This window comes from Pterocles gutturalis, unplaced genomic scaffold, assembly GCF_000699245.1.
Source record: "Pterocles gutturalis isolate BGI_N339 unplaced genomic scaffold, ASM69924v1 scaffold7848, whole genome shotgun sequence".
In the NCBI taxonomy this organism is placed as follows: Eukaryota; Metazoa; Chordata; class Aves; order Pterocliformes; family Pteroclidae; genus Pterocles; species Pterocles gutturalis.
The window spans coordinates 670-13,439 of NW_010122928.1; the positions used below are offsets into that span (position 1 = coordinate 670).

At 39.1% G+C, this 12,770-nt stretch overlaps 1 protein-coding gene across 1 annotated transcript; it reads left to right on the forward strand.

Annotated features, from left to right (window-relative positions):
- Nucleotides 1-216: 216 nt before the first annotated feature.
- LOC104464861 (mitochondrial ribonuclease P protein 3-like) lies at nt 217-8,556 on the forward strand (the record flags this gene model as incomplete). The annotated part of the gene is made up of 3 exons (XM_010077703.1): nt 217-1,217; nt 3,554-3,601; nt 8,424-8,556. Coding segments are annotated over exons 1-3 (1,182 nt in total), but the record flags the coding sequence as incomplete, so codon positions are not given.
- Nucleotides 8,557-12,770: the final 4,214 nt, after the last annotated feature.

Genomic DNA, 12,770 nt, shown 5'->3' on the forward strand with positions numbered 1-12,770 from the left:
AGTCTAAGAGATTGATTTTTGTGAAAAAAAGATTTTACCATTTTTTGTTTTCATAAGAGGCAGAAACGACTCCTAGAACAAGCGTTTTGAAACTGGAGCTTATACAGCTTGACAGCCCTTGGACTTTTATAATAGATGTCCGAATGCAAACTGGATTTTCCATTTTATAACTTCATTCAATACAGTGAGCTAATAGCGAGATAGTTGCTTCTTGTGATGGCACTCTTTTCTCAAGCTGGTCAACAGGGTTTTCAGGCTTTGCTATGGAAGTGTCGTATGTTCTGGCCTGTTTCAAGATGCCAACAACTGTCTGCTCTCTCTTTCAACATCCCCAACAGGGAAAAGGTTAGCTATTTCAGTTTTGTGACGTCTTCCAGCACTGCATTACCAGTAAATTCCAAAGGAACTGATGTCTCTCCTACCAAGAAAAGGTCTGAAATTGATTATGAGGAAGAAAAAGGATGGGATGAGGAGACTAAAGAAATATCTGAAGGGAAACTCCACTTTTCTTCCTCTCTTGGAGCTCCAAAGAAACAGATAATAAGTCAAGTTCTGTCAAGGCATAAATTTACTGACATACATCCTCCAGAAAAACCTTTGCAGGCTGAGGAATGGAACAGGCTGAGAGAAAGCTTTCGATCACCTGAAATATTTGAGGAAGTGATGTTTAACAGTATGGTCAGGTGCAACAGCCCCATTGATGTGGCTAAGTCCTTGCTGACCTGTGTGGCAAAGAGTAATGGTGACATTGCGTATAATTTGTTGGTCAAATATCTGGCATTGTGTGTCCAGCAGGGGCAGACTTCAGAAATTCGTGATGTGTACGATATAATGAAAGCCAGATTTAGAATTTTAGAAAGTGGGGCTTATAACCTTATTATCAGGGGGCTGAGTAATTCAGATAAATGGAGAATGGCCTTGACTCTTTTGGAAGAAGTAAAAAAGATTATGATTCCCTCACGGACAAACTATGAATCCTGTATCAAAGCAGCCAGCCGTCACCAGGAAATGAACCTTGCATTTGAACTTTACCATGAAATGTTGTCTAAGGATTTGGTCCCAACCTTGGATGTTCTGCAGGCCTTTTTTGACTTCAGCAGGGGGATGAAAGGTGCTGAGTTGCAAAAGGAGCTGTTTGGTGTCCTGTTATATTTGAGAGAGAACCAAATATACCCTCACAAAACATTTATGCAGAGTATAAAGCTGTGGTTTGAAAGGTAAATAATGTGTCGATAGCACGCTCCAGTTCATTATGGTTGAATTCAGATTGTTCCATAGATCAACTCTAATAAGATCCCTCAAGACCTCATTCTGATCGTTGCTTCTCCATGAGTGACATTATAATGAAAAGATACATTTTATTTTTTCTCCAAAATTAGTGTAGCAGTGTAAAGTTCTTACTGATTTCACCTTTTCTTGAAAGATTTAACCTGTTAAACATTATTCCTTGGCACAGTAGGAAATCGTGATGGGTCATGGCTGTCCAAAATATTCGACTTCATATCTTTCTGGGGTTGATACATGAGGAATATTGACAGGTATGAGGGTTGTTCCTATAATCTATCAGAGTGCATAAGTAGTAAGTTATTTGAAAATTAGATGGTATATGTTGGACTTGATGATCCTTGAGGTCTTTTCCAACCTTAATGATTCTATGATTCTATTCTGTGATTCTATTTTAAAGGAATGAGGCAGCAAATTTAGCATAGGTTAAGTGAAATTGAAGTATTGAGTTTGTGTAGAGTAATAGGAGAAGAATAAGCATAATGGGATGCTCTTTATTTTAACACAGTGTTTAGCAGGCCACACAGTTTGTTTTCATAAGTAGTGATGGTCAGACTCTGCAAATTACAGCTTGTTACACTGCGCATGCACAGTATCGTTCACCTGAGCCCACTGCATATTTGTCATGCTGTTGTATGTGAGCACATTTATGACTTTTTTTAACTGTTGTCTTTGGTTTATGTTAGCTATATAGCCATTTTACAAGTTAGTCTTCCTGAATAGAAAATATGGCTGTGGGAATGCACTGGCATTATTAGAAATGGTTTGTGCTGCTGTCCCCTATCTGTTTGCTTTCCTGGGAACAGTTAGGGAGCAGATAGACTGGGCTTCAGTCAAGATGAACTTGTTTAGTGGGTGAAACCACCACAGATTTTCCCAGTGAGTAAAGAAGGACTTACCTGTAGGTGTGTGCTGCATGTGCAGGAAACTCAACACAATAGAGTCCTTGTCAAGGAAACTACAGAGGCAGTCAGTACATTGAAGTGCTATATATTGCCTGTATATAGTGGCAAACCAGTACTGCAAGCTGAGGCTAGACAAACTCCTGTTTGTATCTTTAATGCTGTAGTTGACTGTTAGAACAATTAATGACAGATTGTGGTAGACTTGTTTTAATATCAACATTAGGTGTTTCCCTGAAGGAAGTAATGTTTCGAACATGAAGAAGAAGCAAAGTCCATAATAGAGGGATGAAACTAGGGGATAAGTTATCCCATCTGGCTTTTTATCTGCGAACGTGTACAAAATGCTCAGACTTACCTGTCTGTTCCAGTTGCTAGTGCTGAATTGTATATGCTGATGGTTGAAAATAAATAAGCAGTTTACGTGGAGTTCCCAAAAAGAAATAGAATCTGATAACTTCTAGCACTGTTAGTCTTGCAAAAACAAGGTTGATTTGGAGGTAACTTTTGCTGACAAAGGAAGCCCATGGTACAGTAAGCACAGAAGTGAGCTCTGTGAGTGTAACTGTATAGATTATAGTTTTAAGAAGTGATTTTTCTGAAGAACGCACCAGCACTGACTTCTAGTAATGAATAAAGCCAGATCCAAAACAGAGATCTGTGTGTGCAACAAAGAGTTACAGTATTTTCCATGGCCTGTTTGTTGTCTTTGTAAGAAAACTGAAGAACCACTATGTATCGGCATGAGAAATGGGAAACGAGGGCAGAAGCAGGACAGTTATTCCAAAGCCCATGATGTGTGATTGTGCAGCCTGTGATAATAAACACAGTGGCAAAGGGAGAGGTGTCTGCAGTTGCATGTTGACATGGGTATTCCTACTCAGTAACGTATTCTGCTTTGGATCTTGTGGGCAAAAAGGAATATTTGCACTAGTGTGATGGTGGCTGTGGTAGAGGTGGTGATGATGACAACGATGCAGAGTCAAAAAGTCTCAATGCAGCATTTCAGTATGAGCATATCTTTCGTAGTCTCTCAGAATGACATCTGCATAGCAGTTCTGCACAGCAACTTAAAAATTGTCAGTGCATCCTGGTTATTTTTATAGTTCTTAATATTTGGAGACAGCATAAACTAGTGAGGTTGATGGTGTTAGTTCTCAGCATGTTGTTGAATGCTGGTTCTTTATATAATATTTTCAGGCATTGCTAAATGATATACGAAACTTCGTATGATTTCTTTGCTGGGTAGATGATTTATTGGTCTTTTCTAAATGTTGACCAAAATAGAATTATTCTTTATCTGTAATTCAGGTATTGTTAAGTAAGACTTTAATGCTTTTATTTATCTTTCTTTCTCTACATACTAGTATACCAGGAGGGAACTGGAGAGGACACCTGACCAACATTAAAGACAGGTAGATGTAATATTTTATTTAAAAGTGAGGTGTTGTCTTTATTATTCTATCTTGAACTCTTCTTTCATAAATATTTAAAAAAGCTTTTCTCATCTAAGAAAAATATTTTAATCCTTGAGAATATGAACCTTTATTGTGTACATATGATTTCCCAAACTCCAGTTTCCAATTCATCCTTGTGCATTAAACAAGAGGATTTGGAAAGGAGTTAAGCTAAGCAGAGCCAAGACAGAAAAACACAGAGAAAAAGAAGAGCTGCCGTTTTACTGGATGGCTTATCTGTTTACTGTTTAGGAATTAAAGACTTACTTTTTTGGTTGGCTTTATAATACCATTGTTTCGCATGATATGTAACAGAGCAGCTTTGGTGTGTAGATGGATGTCCTCTTGAAAACTGATTCTATTCACGTGCTGCAGTTAATTTGTACATATGGAAGAGTTCTCCCTTCCCATCTGATTTTCAGTGAGGACAAAATTATTCTTTGTGTTAGATTTTCACAGGGATAACTTGAATATGTGTTTCTATTACAGCACAGTTTTCTCAATGTCTGCAAATTCTTATTTTAGATGTTATTCTATTTGAAACCTAGTTCTGTGTTTTTGTAGCAGTTTGGCAACTGTAAATGTATTAATTATACAGATGTCTCCAATGGATTATGGGGTTTTTTTGTGTTTTATAAAAATACACTGTGTTGCATACTCTGAAGTAAAAGCACGTGTAGAGTCAGATGCTTTTGAAGCCCGTGAAAGAACAGCATAACTCACTGTCCTAAGAGTAGGGATTGTTCACTGTAAGGTGGATTTTTATTATGTGTGAGTTTGTGTGTGTGTGTTGCTATACTGTATTATGATAATTCACCAAATTCTAGACAAACTTTTTCAGCCTTTAGGGTTTTAAAATTCTAAAGTTGATTCTCTTGGTTAAGAGGTAGCTTGTTATCTTACTGTCTGAAAACTCTGTTACAGAATTTGAGAGCTAAACTAACTTAGATCACCTCACATTTTAACATGGATTAAGAATCTGTGAACAAAGTCATCCTATATGGTGATATGAACACCTTTTATTTTGAAATAAACAAGTTTGATGTAGCCTACTTGGATACGTATTTGAATACAATTAAAATGGTTTGAAGAAAAGAAAAATAATATAAGAGGTTTGTTGTGTTTAAATTAGATGGCTGCTGACAGAGAAGATCATTAGGATTTAAGAAAGAAAAATAATTGGTTTTGTTGGGTTTTTTTGGGTTGGTTTTTTTTGGTCCTAATCATAAAGGACAAAGCCTTTAACGTACCTCTGAAACTCTTGTGGTGATTGTTACTAAACTTGGCTCTGCAGTCAGGATAACTGATGTCTTAAAATATGAGTCTTGAGTTAAAAAATCCAGAAGAACTATTTTTTCCTAAACTGAGCTTGACAATTTAATAGGCTTATTCATAGGTCATTCTGATTTTGTATGAGTCCTGGCAATGGTATCTAAGATGTGCATATCCAGGATATTTTCTTCTTCCTCTAGCACTGAGCTTCTAGTTTCTTTGAACTGTAGTAGTCAGAAGCTTGAACCCTCTGCAAACAAACCTTGAAGTTTGCTGACCACTTTTCTTTGAGGGTTACAAAAGCTTTGGATTTCCAAGGTCAGGTAAAGAAAGCTGCAGCTCAAGTTTTTTGATCCTGCATTCAAATTACTGTAGCACATCTGGCTTCCATGTCTGATACGTAGATGCTATAACACTCCAAACCTATCTCAAAAAAGTAGTCCCTCAAAAAAGTAGTTAAATGGTCATTTAGCTATAAGGACAGCTATATACTCTACAGAGGTGAAAGTCTTCTGTCTAGGAATTTCTCAGCATTAAATCCTAGAATAATCAATGAGGAGTTACAAAAACTGCAAGGTAATTTTAAAGGTATTGTTGTGAAAAAGCAGCAGTTAGACTAAGGGTCCAGTCTTGCAAGATGCTGAGTGTTTCTTGTGCCATTTTTACCTCTGCTCCCTTTGGGAATCCACATTGAGAATTTACAAGAAGAAACTGACTTCAGGAGCTTTGGTTCTTGACAGGTGATTGGAGTGGAAAGTGATGTGAAAGCGGTAGTTGCAGAAGGATCCAAGTTAACTATTGGACAAGTCCTTAAACTTTAGGCTTAATAATTTTGAAATAATCTCATAACAGTTCACCAGGCCTGTCTTCTCTGTTGCTAAACTGTGAAGTTCCTTAATGCATTAGATGTATTTTATGGTAGTTTTACAGCTATATGAGCAGCCAGTCTCATTGCTCATATTAATGTGTAGGCTAAGCATGCAGTGGCCACAGTGAGTTGAACAACTGAAGCATATTGTTCATATGCAGCAATGAATGTCCATTGTTGGGATTCTATGTGTAACATTTTTTGATTCAGTAAATGCAGTGTCAGCATTGTAATTAATGCAGTCTTGGCTTATGGTCTGTGCCTTAATGTATACCTCACTGTTGTGGTTTAACCCTAGCTGGCAGTAAGCTCCACACAGCTGCTTGCTCAATCTCCCCTGGTGGGTTCCAGTCCTATCTGACCATTTCTTCTTCCTTTTTCACATAGTTATTAAATAGTTACGCTTGGAAAAAATTCTAGTTTTAACCCACAATCAGAGATACAAGTCAAGAAGTGTACCCATGAAGTCTATGTATATTTGTAGCTCATTGGTTTGTCTTTGGAAAGTGTATCTGCAAAACTTCCAGATAAGTTTTTTAGGAAAAAAAAAAAGTTAATGTAGTTCTCAATTCAAGCACTGAGATGCAGGTTGCTTTGTCTCAGTCCTCCACTCCTACCCCAACCTTACATGCTTGTTTTGTGGTGAGCTCAGAGGTACATGGTAATGATGCATGACATACGTTTTTGACCTGGCTATGGAGTTGTGCATTGTGTTGATGTATGTGTTTAGTTTATAGGGGCTCATGGGAGAGACAAGTAGGAAGGAAAAGAATCGACAAATGGAACATGGAAGTGATGACAGTCCCAGTTTGATTTCCTTCAGACTATGTTATGGCAGAGCTTGTGACTGTGGGATGTAAAACAACAGAAAAGGCTAGATACTGAAAAGTAGGCTTGTTCTTTCTCTCAGGTTCTGGGGGGTCATACAGAAATCCAGAGGTGGCCACAGAAGTTAGGCCTGTCTTGTTTTGCATCTTGGAATTATGTGTGTGCTGTGCTAGCTGGCTGTAGGAACAAAAACTCAACTCATAGCAGTTGACATGGTCCTCTTGCCTGTAGTTCGTTTTTATTGCCTTTGTGAGTCCTGGGGAGTTTTTGCAGCACTAAGTTGGTTAGACAAGAAGTTGGGCCTCTTGGCTGGTATGGATCTGTGTGTTCTCTGTAGCGTTGCCTCACTTGTGCTGTTCTGGAAAATTTTTCGGAATCTGCCATGACATACCACCACTCATCTTGAGGAAACTAAAGAGTTTGAGGTCTGGTTTTTTCACATCTTCTGTTGTCCTATTCTGTAATATTTTCTTTTATGATGGATTTTCAATCTCTTTGGTCTTTTAGTATTACAAACATCCACGAGTCTGTCAGTGGAGAGTTCTTGTCTATGTGAGAGACAAAGCAGCATGTGCTTTGGAATTTGCAGAACCACAATTGTTACCACAGCTGCTGACCCTGCAACAGGGAAGCTAAGAGTACTGAGAAGTGGGTGATGTGAATGACAAAGGAAACTGTCCCAGTGCTGTATGTGTCATACAATCACTGACACAGCTGTGCATGATGGGGTGGTGTTTCTGGCTCTGGGAAATTAATACTAAGTGATGGGACTGGTTGACTGTAGCTGCAGAGCTTTCTGTTCAGGTGCTATCAGCCTGATATTAGACAATCTCTGGTGGAATTTGGCATTGTACAGACACACAGTGCCAGTGTGACTTAGTATTGCTGAGGGCTTTCAAAACAGCATTTCTGTTTTAATCATGTTCTGCTCTCAGTCTGTTCACTTTGACCACATCTGAAAAACCAAGTCTTAGCCTAGAAATAAGGGAAAGTCTGATAGCAAAAGACAAGTGTCACAAAGAAGGCAGCCTTGCTCATTATTTGCTTTTTCAACCATACAGCAGATTTATGTTACCCCCCCCGCGCCTTTTTTTTTTTTTTTTTTCTTTTGGGTGAGGCTATTCCTACACTTGTGACAGGTTAGGTTGTTCCAAACCTTGATAAAGCAGACATAGATAGCTTAGCTTTTTTGTAGGAGCAGTCAGTGTCACAATGGTGGAGTATTTCACTAGTACATTTTCTTGTAGCACCTTGGAATGAATTTATAGCTAGACCAAGGCTCTGTGACCTGGCTGCTAGCTTCGACTAGCATGCCTACAGCTATTTCATATGTTCTTGCCAAGCTAGTGCAACTGCGTCACCTTCCCACATTGAGATCTGGGCTGTATGTGTCCATGGTGACTTTCCTGTGTAGTAGGGAAACTTCCAATTATTAAAGACGTGGAAATTTGTGGTAATGCTGGGGATTGAACTCGGATCTCTCAAGGCCTAAATAAATGCTGGTAAAAATATTTAAGTACTCTTTTTTTCCCCCATGCTCATGCAGAGTTTTAGTCCTAAATCCTCAACATCTCTAGAGTGAAATCTTTGATCCTGATCACACTAAAACACATAAAAGTATTTCTTGTGACTTCAGTAGGTTTTGGATGCATCCCAGAAAGAGCACAACTAATTTTCTGATTATTATACTGTGTTGGAGTTCTTGTAAAGAATTGCGCTCATATGTAGACATTCAGTAAGTTAGTAAAATTTAAGCTATTTCTTATTTAAAAGCCTTTATCTTTTTATTTTCTTGTTTCACTATTATTACAGCGGACAGTGCCCAGTTTGCAACCGTCAGTTGGAGGATAGTGACCTCACTGAAGAGGAATATAATAATCTCAGAGAAAGAATAATAAAGGATGTGATACATGGAACTGACACTTTTAGAAAGACAAGCCCACAGGTAGGTCTTGCATGCTGTAAGGTTCATTGGCTAGGAGGTTAATATACAATTAATGTTCAAGTACTTTGAAAATACCACAAATCTTTTTTTTCTTTCCTTTAAAGATTAATAGGCCATTAGATACTGAAGTATTGTGTATATCTTTTTCAGTTGTTTTTGTGAAATGGGTCCAAGTCTTGACCTCTCTCATATTGTCTTTGTTTTTACATTTTCAGTCAGTTGTTAATGGATACTGAAATTATTAAATTTTTTTTTTACATTAAAAACTTTAAAAGGTATGGAAATATTCTAATCCTTCAAAAGCTAAATTTTAAATACGGAATAAAACCCAGTAACTAGAACAAAACAAAACATCTAGTATTTTAAGCTTGCAAAAAAAGTAGAAGTCCTAGTGTTTCTTCAGTTCAGTATCATATCTGAAGCTTACATTTATGTGCTGAATATTTGTTTTTTTTCAGTTGGGCAGCTGTTTGCCAGAAACCATAAAGAACCAATTACCATTTTGTTCAGTCAGCTTTCACAGCCTACCAACCAACCAACTAGCCCTCAATTTTAAAGATACACTTTCATATTTGTAATTACAGTATACATCAGGACTACCAACCTTTTCAAAAGTCATTGTAAACATATGGGAGGGCATAATTCCTGGACACTGTAGTATGTTGCAGTTCTGTATCTTACTCATTTTGTGTGGGGATAGCGTGGTTCTGCAGTAGTGATATGGAGTGAGGCTGAGCCCCGCTAGATGGAGCCCACGCCACATCTCAGGGTGGTTTCGCTTTACCTTTGTAAGTATTGATCTCATTGTGCTGCAGCTGGCACCTTAGCTCTGCACCAGTTTTGGAAGTATGGAAGAGGACACCAGGTTTAGTTCTTCAGGCTTTCTGCAGACACAGACTTTGTGCATGTGTAACAGTTACAGAAACTTGAAACAATTAGTGCTGGGGTGCTTGTAGTACATGCAGCCTATTGTTCAGACATCTAATTGCCACACAAATTTTCTCCTCAGTGCAGGATTTTTAGCTGATCTAGCTGTGAATTGTACAGGGAATTAAAATTATCCTTAAAAATGTAGCAATAATTTTAAGCATTTAATGGGTACTGGTTATAATATACACAAAAGGATGTGTTTTATTGCACATAGCACCACTAATTCTGTCTGTTCTCTAAAAGCCTTTGTGAAAGTTATGGTTGAGGTTGGTTTATTAAAGAAAGCAACAACAACAAAACTTTTGATTCCTTAACCAGTTCACTGTTCGTGAAGTTTCATGTCTGTTCCCTGTAGTGACTGCTGGCTTGAAAATTTCAAATTTGTCAAGTACACAGGGCTAAATTAGCAGTGCCAGTTGAAGGCTGTGAGATTTAGGAAGGGAGTTCTGGGTAACAGGACATTCACGCCCAAGCTGAGCAGTAGTGGAAATTATATTCCCCCTGTTTGAATGTTTGTTTTATTACATTGCATTCATTTGATCAATGCACTATTTTAAATGTTGATGTCACTACGTTTTGTTAGTCTGCGTGATAGCTGAAATTCTGTCATTTACCACAGTGGGGCCACTCACTTGCTAGTTCAAAGTAGACCTCGTTCCAGTTCCCTATAGGCAGGCAGTCACTAGGAGGCTGAATGGAGATGAACTCTGTGCGTTTACTGTTGGCTGTACAGTCTGCTCCCTCAGTGAATTTTGAGCATGGATGTGGGAGTAGAGGCAAAACAGTGTCATGATGTGTCAGAAGTTTCCAGAAATAAATTTGGGACTTTTTAGTTGCCTTTGTGCCATGAAAGCAGACGTGTGGTGATGAAAGCATGCTGCCCATTTTAGGTATGCCAGACTGTGTGACTTCTCCTGCAGCCAGGGTTTTCCAGAGGGGAAGCTAGGTGAAGAGGCTGAAAATAGGATGTAAGCAAGTGTATCTGAGAGGGGAGTTTCCATTTTCCAGTCAGTCACTTTTTTGTAGTAGCCACAATTCAAATAGAAAACATTTTAGCTTTCTATTCCTTCTCTTCTGGTTTTCTTTAGTGCATCTGAATTTCTTGCAATGAAATTATTAGTCAGGGAAACAGTTTGAGTTCTTTTAAGCTCTAAAAATCTTTTTTCCAAGAATGTTTCAAACTGAATATGTAATGCATTTGGAATATTTTTTTCACCGTGTCTTGTCTTACTTTTGCAACAGCATCATTGCTTTATTTGATTTTGTTTCTCCCACTTAAGAACAATGTGGTCAGAATAGAAAATGATGAGCAAAGATGTGATTTGTTGAGGATCCCACAAAAGTAGTCTGTTGTGCTGTGATTAGAAAAGAAATCTTTTTTGCAATTAGTTTTAGGAAAGAAAATCAAACAACTTAGGTTTGTACGTCAGAATGGTAGTGAACACTATTTACAAATACACTGAAAAGGTGGCTTTCATGAACTGTAAAACTGATTATCTGTGATAAGGAGATACCTGTTACGCATTAAAAATAGACATAAATTCAGATATTTATGCACAACTACTGGAAGGTCTATTAGGATGTCATATGATGATCTAATATAGTGAGCTACAACCGTGCAGGCTGCTGTAGAAAGAAAGGAATTGTAACAAGACTGGCACCTTTTGTACCAATGTCTATATGATGTTTTCAGTCAGATGCCTGTTTGCCCTGGCTGCATTTAGTTGGGAGCTACACCATTGAGCATGAGATTGTATGATCAGTATACTGAGAGGCAGAATCAACTTTTGCTGTTATGACTTAAATGTTGCAGCTGCTCCCAGGTGTTTCTCTCAAATATGCAAATGCAGTAATTTCATTCCCTTCGTGGCTACTTCATGCCCCTGATAAGCCTGAAAGGACTGTTGTGCAGGTGGATGGAAGCACATGGGAGGTGTGTATGTGCTGTAAGGAAGGCAGGAAGAGATGGGCTTGTGGACATGTGAAGTCCCCACACTAGATCCGGGCTAAGTGTCTAAGGGGATTTTACGTCCTCTTCTAGAATATAAGGGACTGGAGGGGGAAGAGGAAATGACCCATTCATCTCAGGGTTATTTTTGCAGTTGAATGAGGTTGTGCTATTGCCAAGGAGCCTTAAAAGTAAATCTCTGTCTCTTACTTTTAGACTGATGCCTTTTATTTTCTGTAGTGCTTTGGTTCTCCTTCCACATGTGCATGTTTCCCAGCTCCATGATTTGCCCCAAAGCCCTCCGTGGTATATGTCAGTCCTGTTCTGAATGGAGCAGATTGTTACTTTCAAAAAACTCGTGTACTTCAAACTCTAAGAAAACTGTGTCTGACACAGTCTGCCCTAACCCTGTCTGGCAGAGCCTTCACTCCCACACTCCAAGAAGTGTGATCTTCTCATTTTTCTACCTGCTTTGTTGGCTCTCAACTTGTGCTCAGAGTCTGCTAAATTCCCTGCACTTGAGGTGTTTCTGAGGTGAGCTCACCTGCCCTGACGTGCCTGGGTGATTATGGCTGTCCATCTTGCACCTGGCTGTCATTGCTTCTTTGCCCGAGCTCGGGAAGAAAGACAAGACTGGTTAATTCAGTTAGGCCTGCTGTGTCTCCTGAGAAGATCAGGGGCTGAAGAGGAGAAAAATCCTTTGCCACAAACAGCTGACACTGCGTGCACAGCATGTGCCACAGCCTAGGCTCGGTGTGCTGTTTACCTCCTCCGCCTCTGTTCCCATGTGTGTTACCTCCTCCCTGTAACTGCCAGAGAGCAAAGAGCTCTCTGAGGGGAGGAAATGTGAAAGGAAGAAGGCAGGGTGGAATTTTTCATGTGGGTTCATGTGCCCCTTCCTTCCCAGATGTGTGCTACATTGCAGCAAAGGGATCAGATTCCCAGTTAAGTGTTTGTCCTCTACAGGAGTGCAAAAATCTGGCATGTTGCTGAATGCTGACAAGTGCCTTGTGTTGAAATGGGGGCTTGTTTGGGGCAGGAACAGTTCCTGTGGTTTCTTCTCAGGACTGAAGTCCTCATGTCAGTTCTGTGGCAGGGTTTGGTTTAAAATGACAGCACTTGGATTTGGAGCTAGCTTCTGAAGAACCGTGCTGACAGGGTGAAAGTCCTGCTGATGTGATGCCAGCATGGGTTGAAAGCTTTCTGTTAGTTCTGGAGAGGGGCATAGGTATGGTGAGCTGTAGTTAGGGTTAGGATTAGGGCTAAGCCTAGGCTTCAAGATGATAAAGATTTCTGAGCTTGCTTTTATTTTTTCTTCTTTTTTTTCTCCCTCACC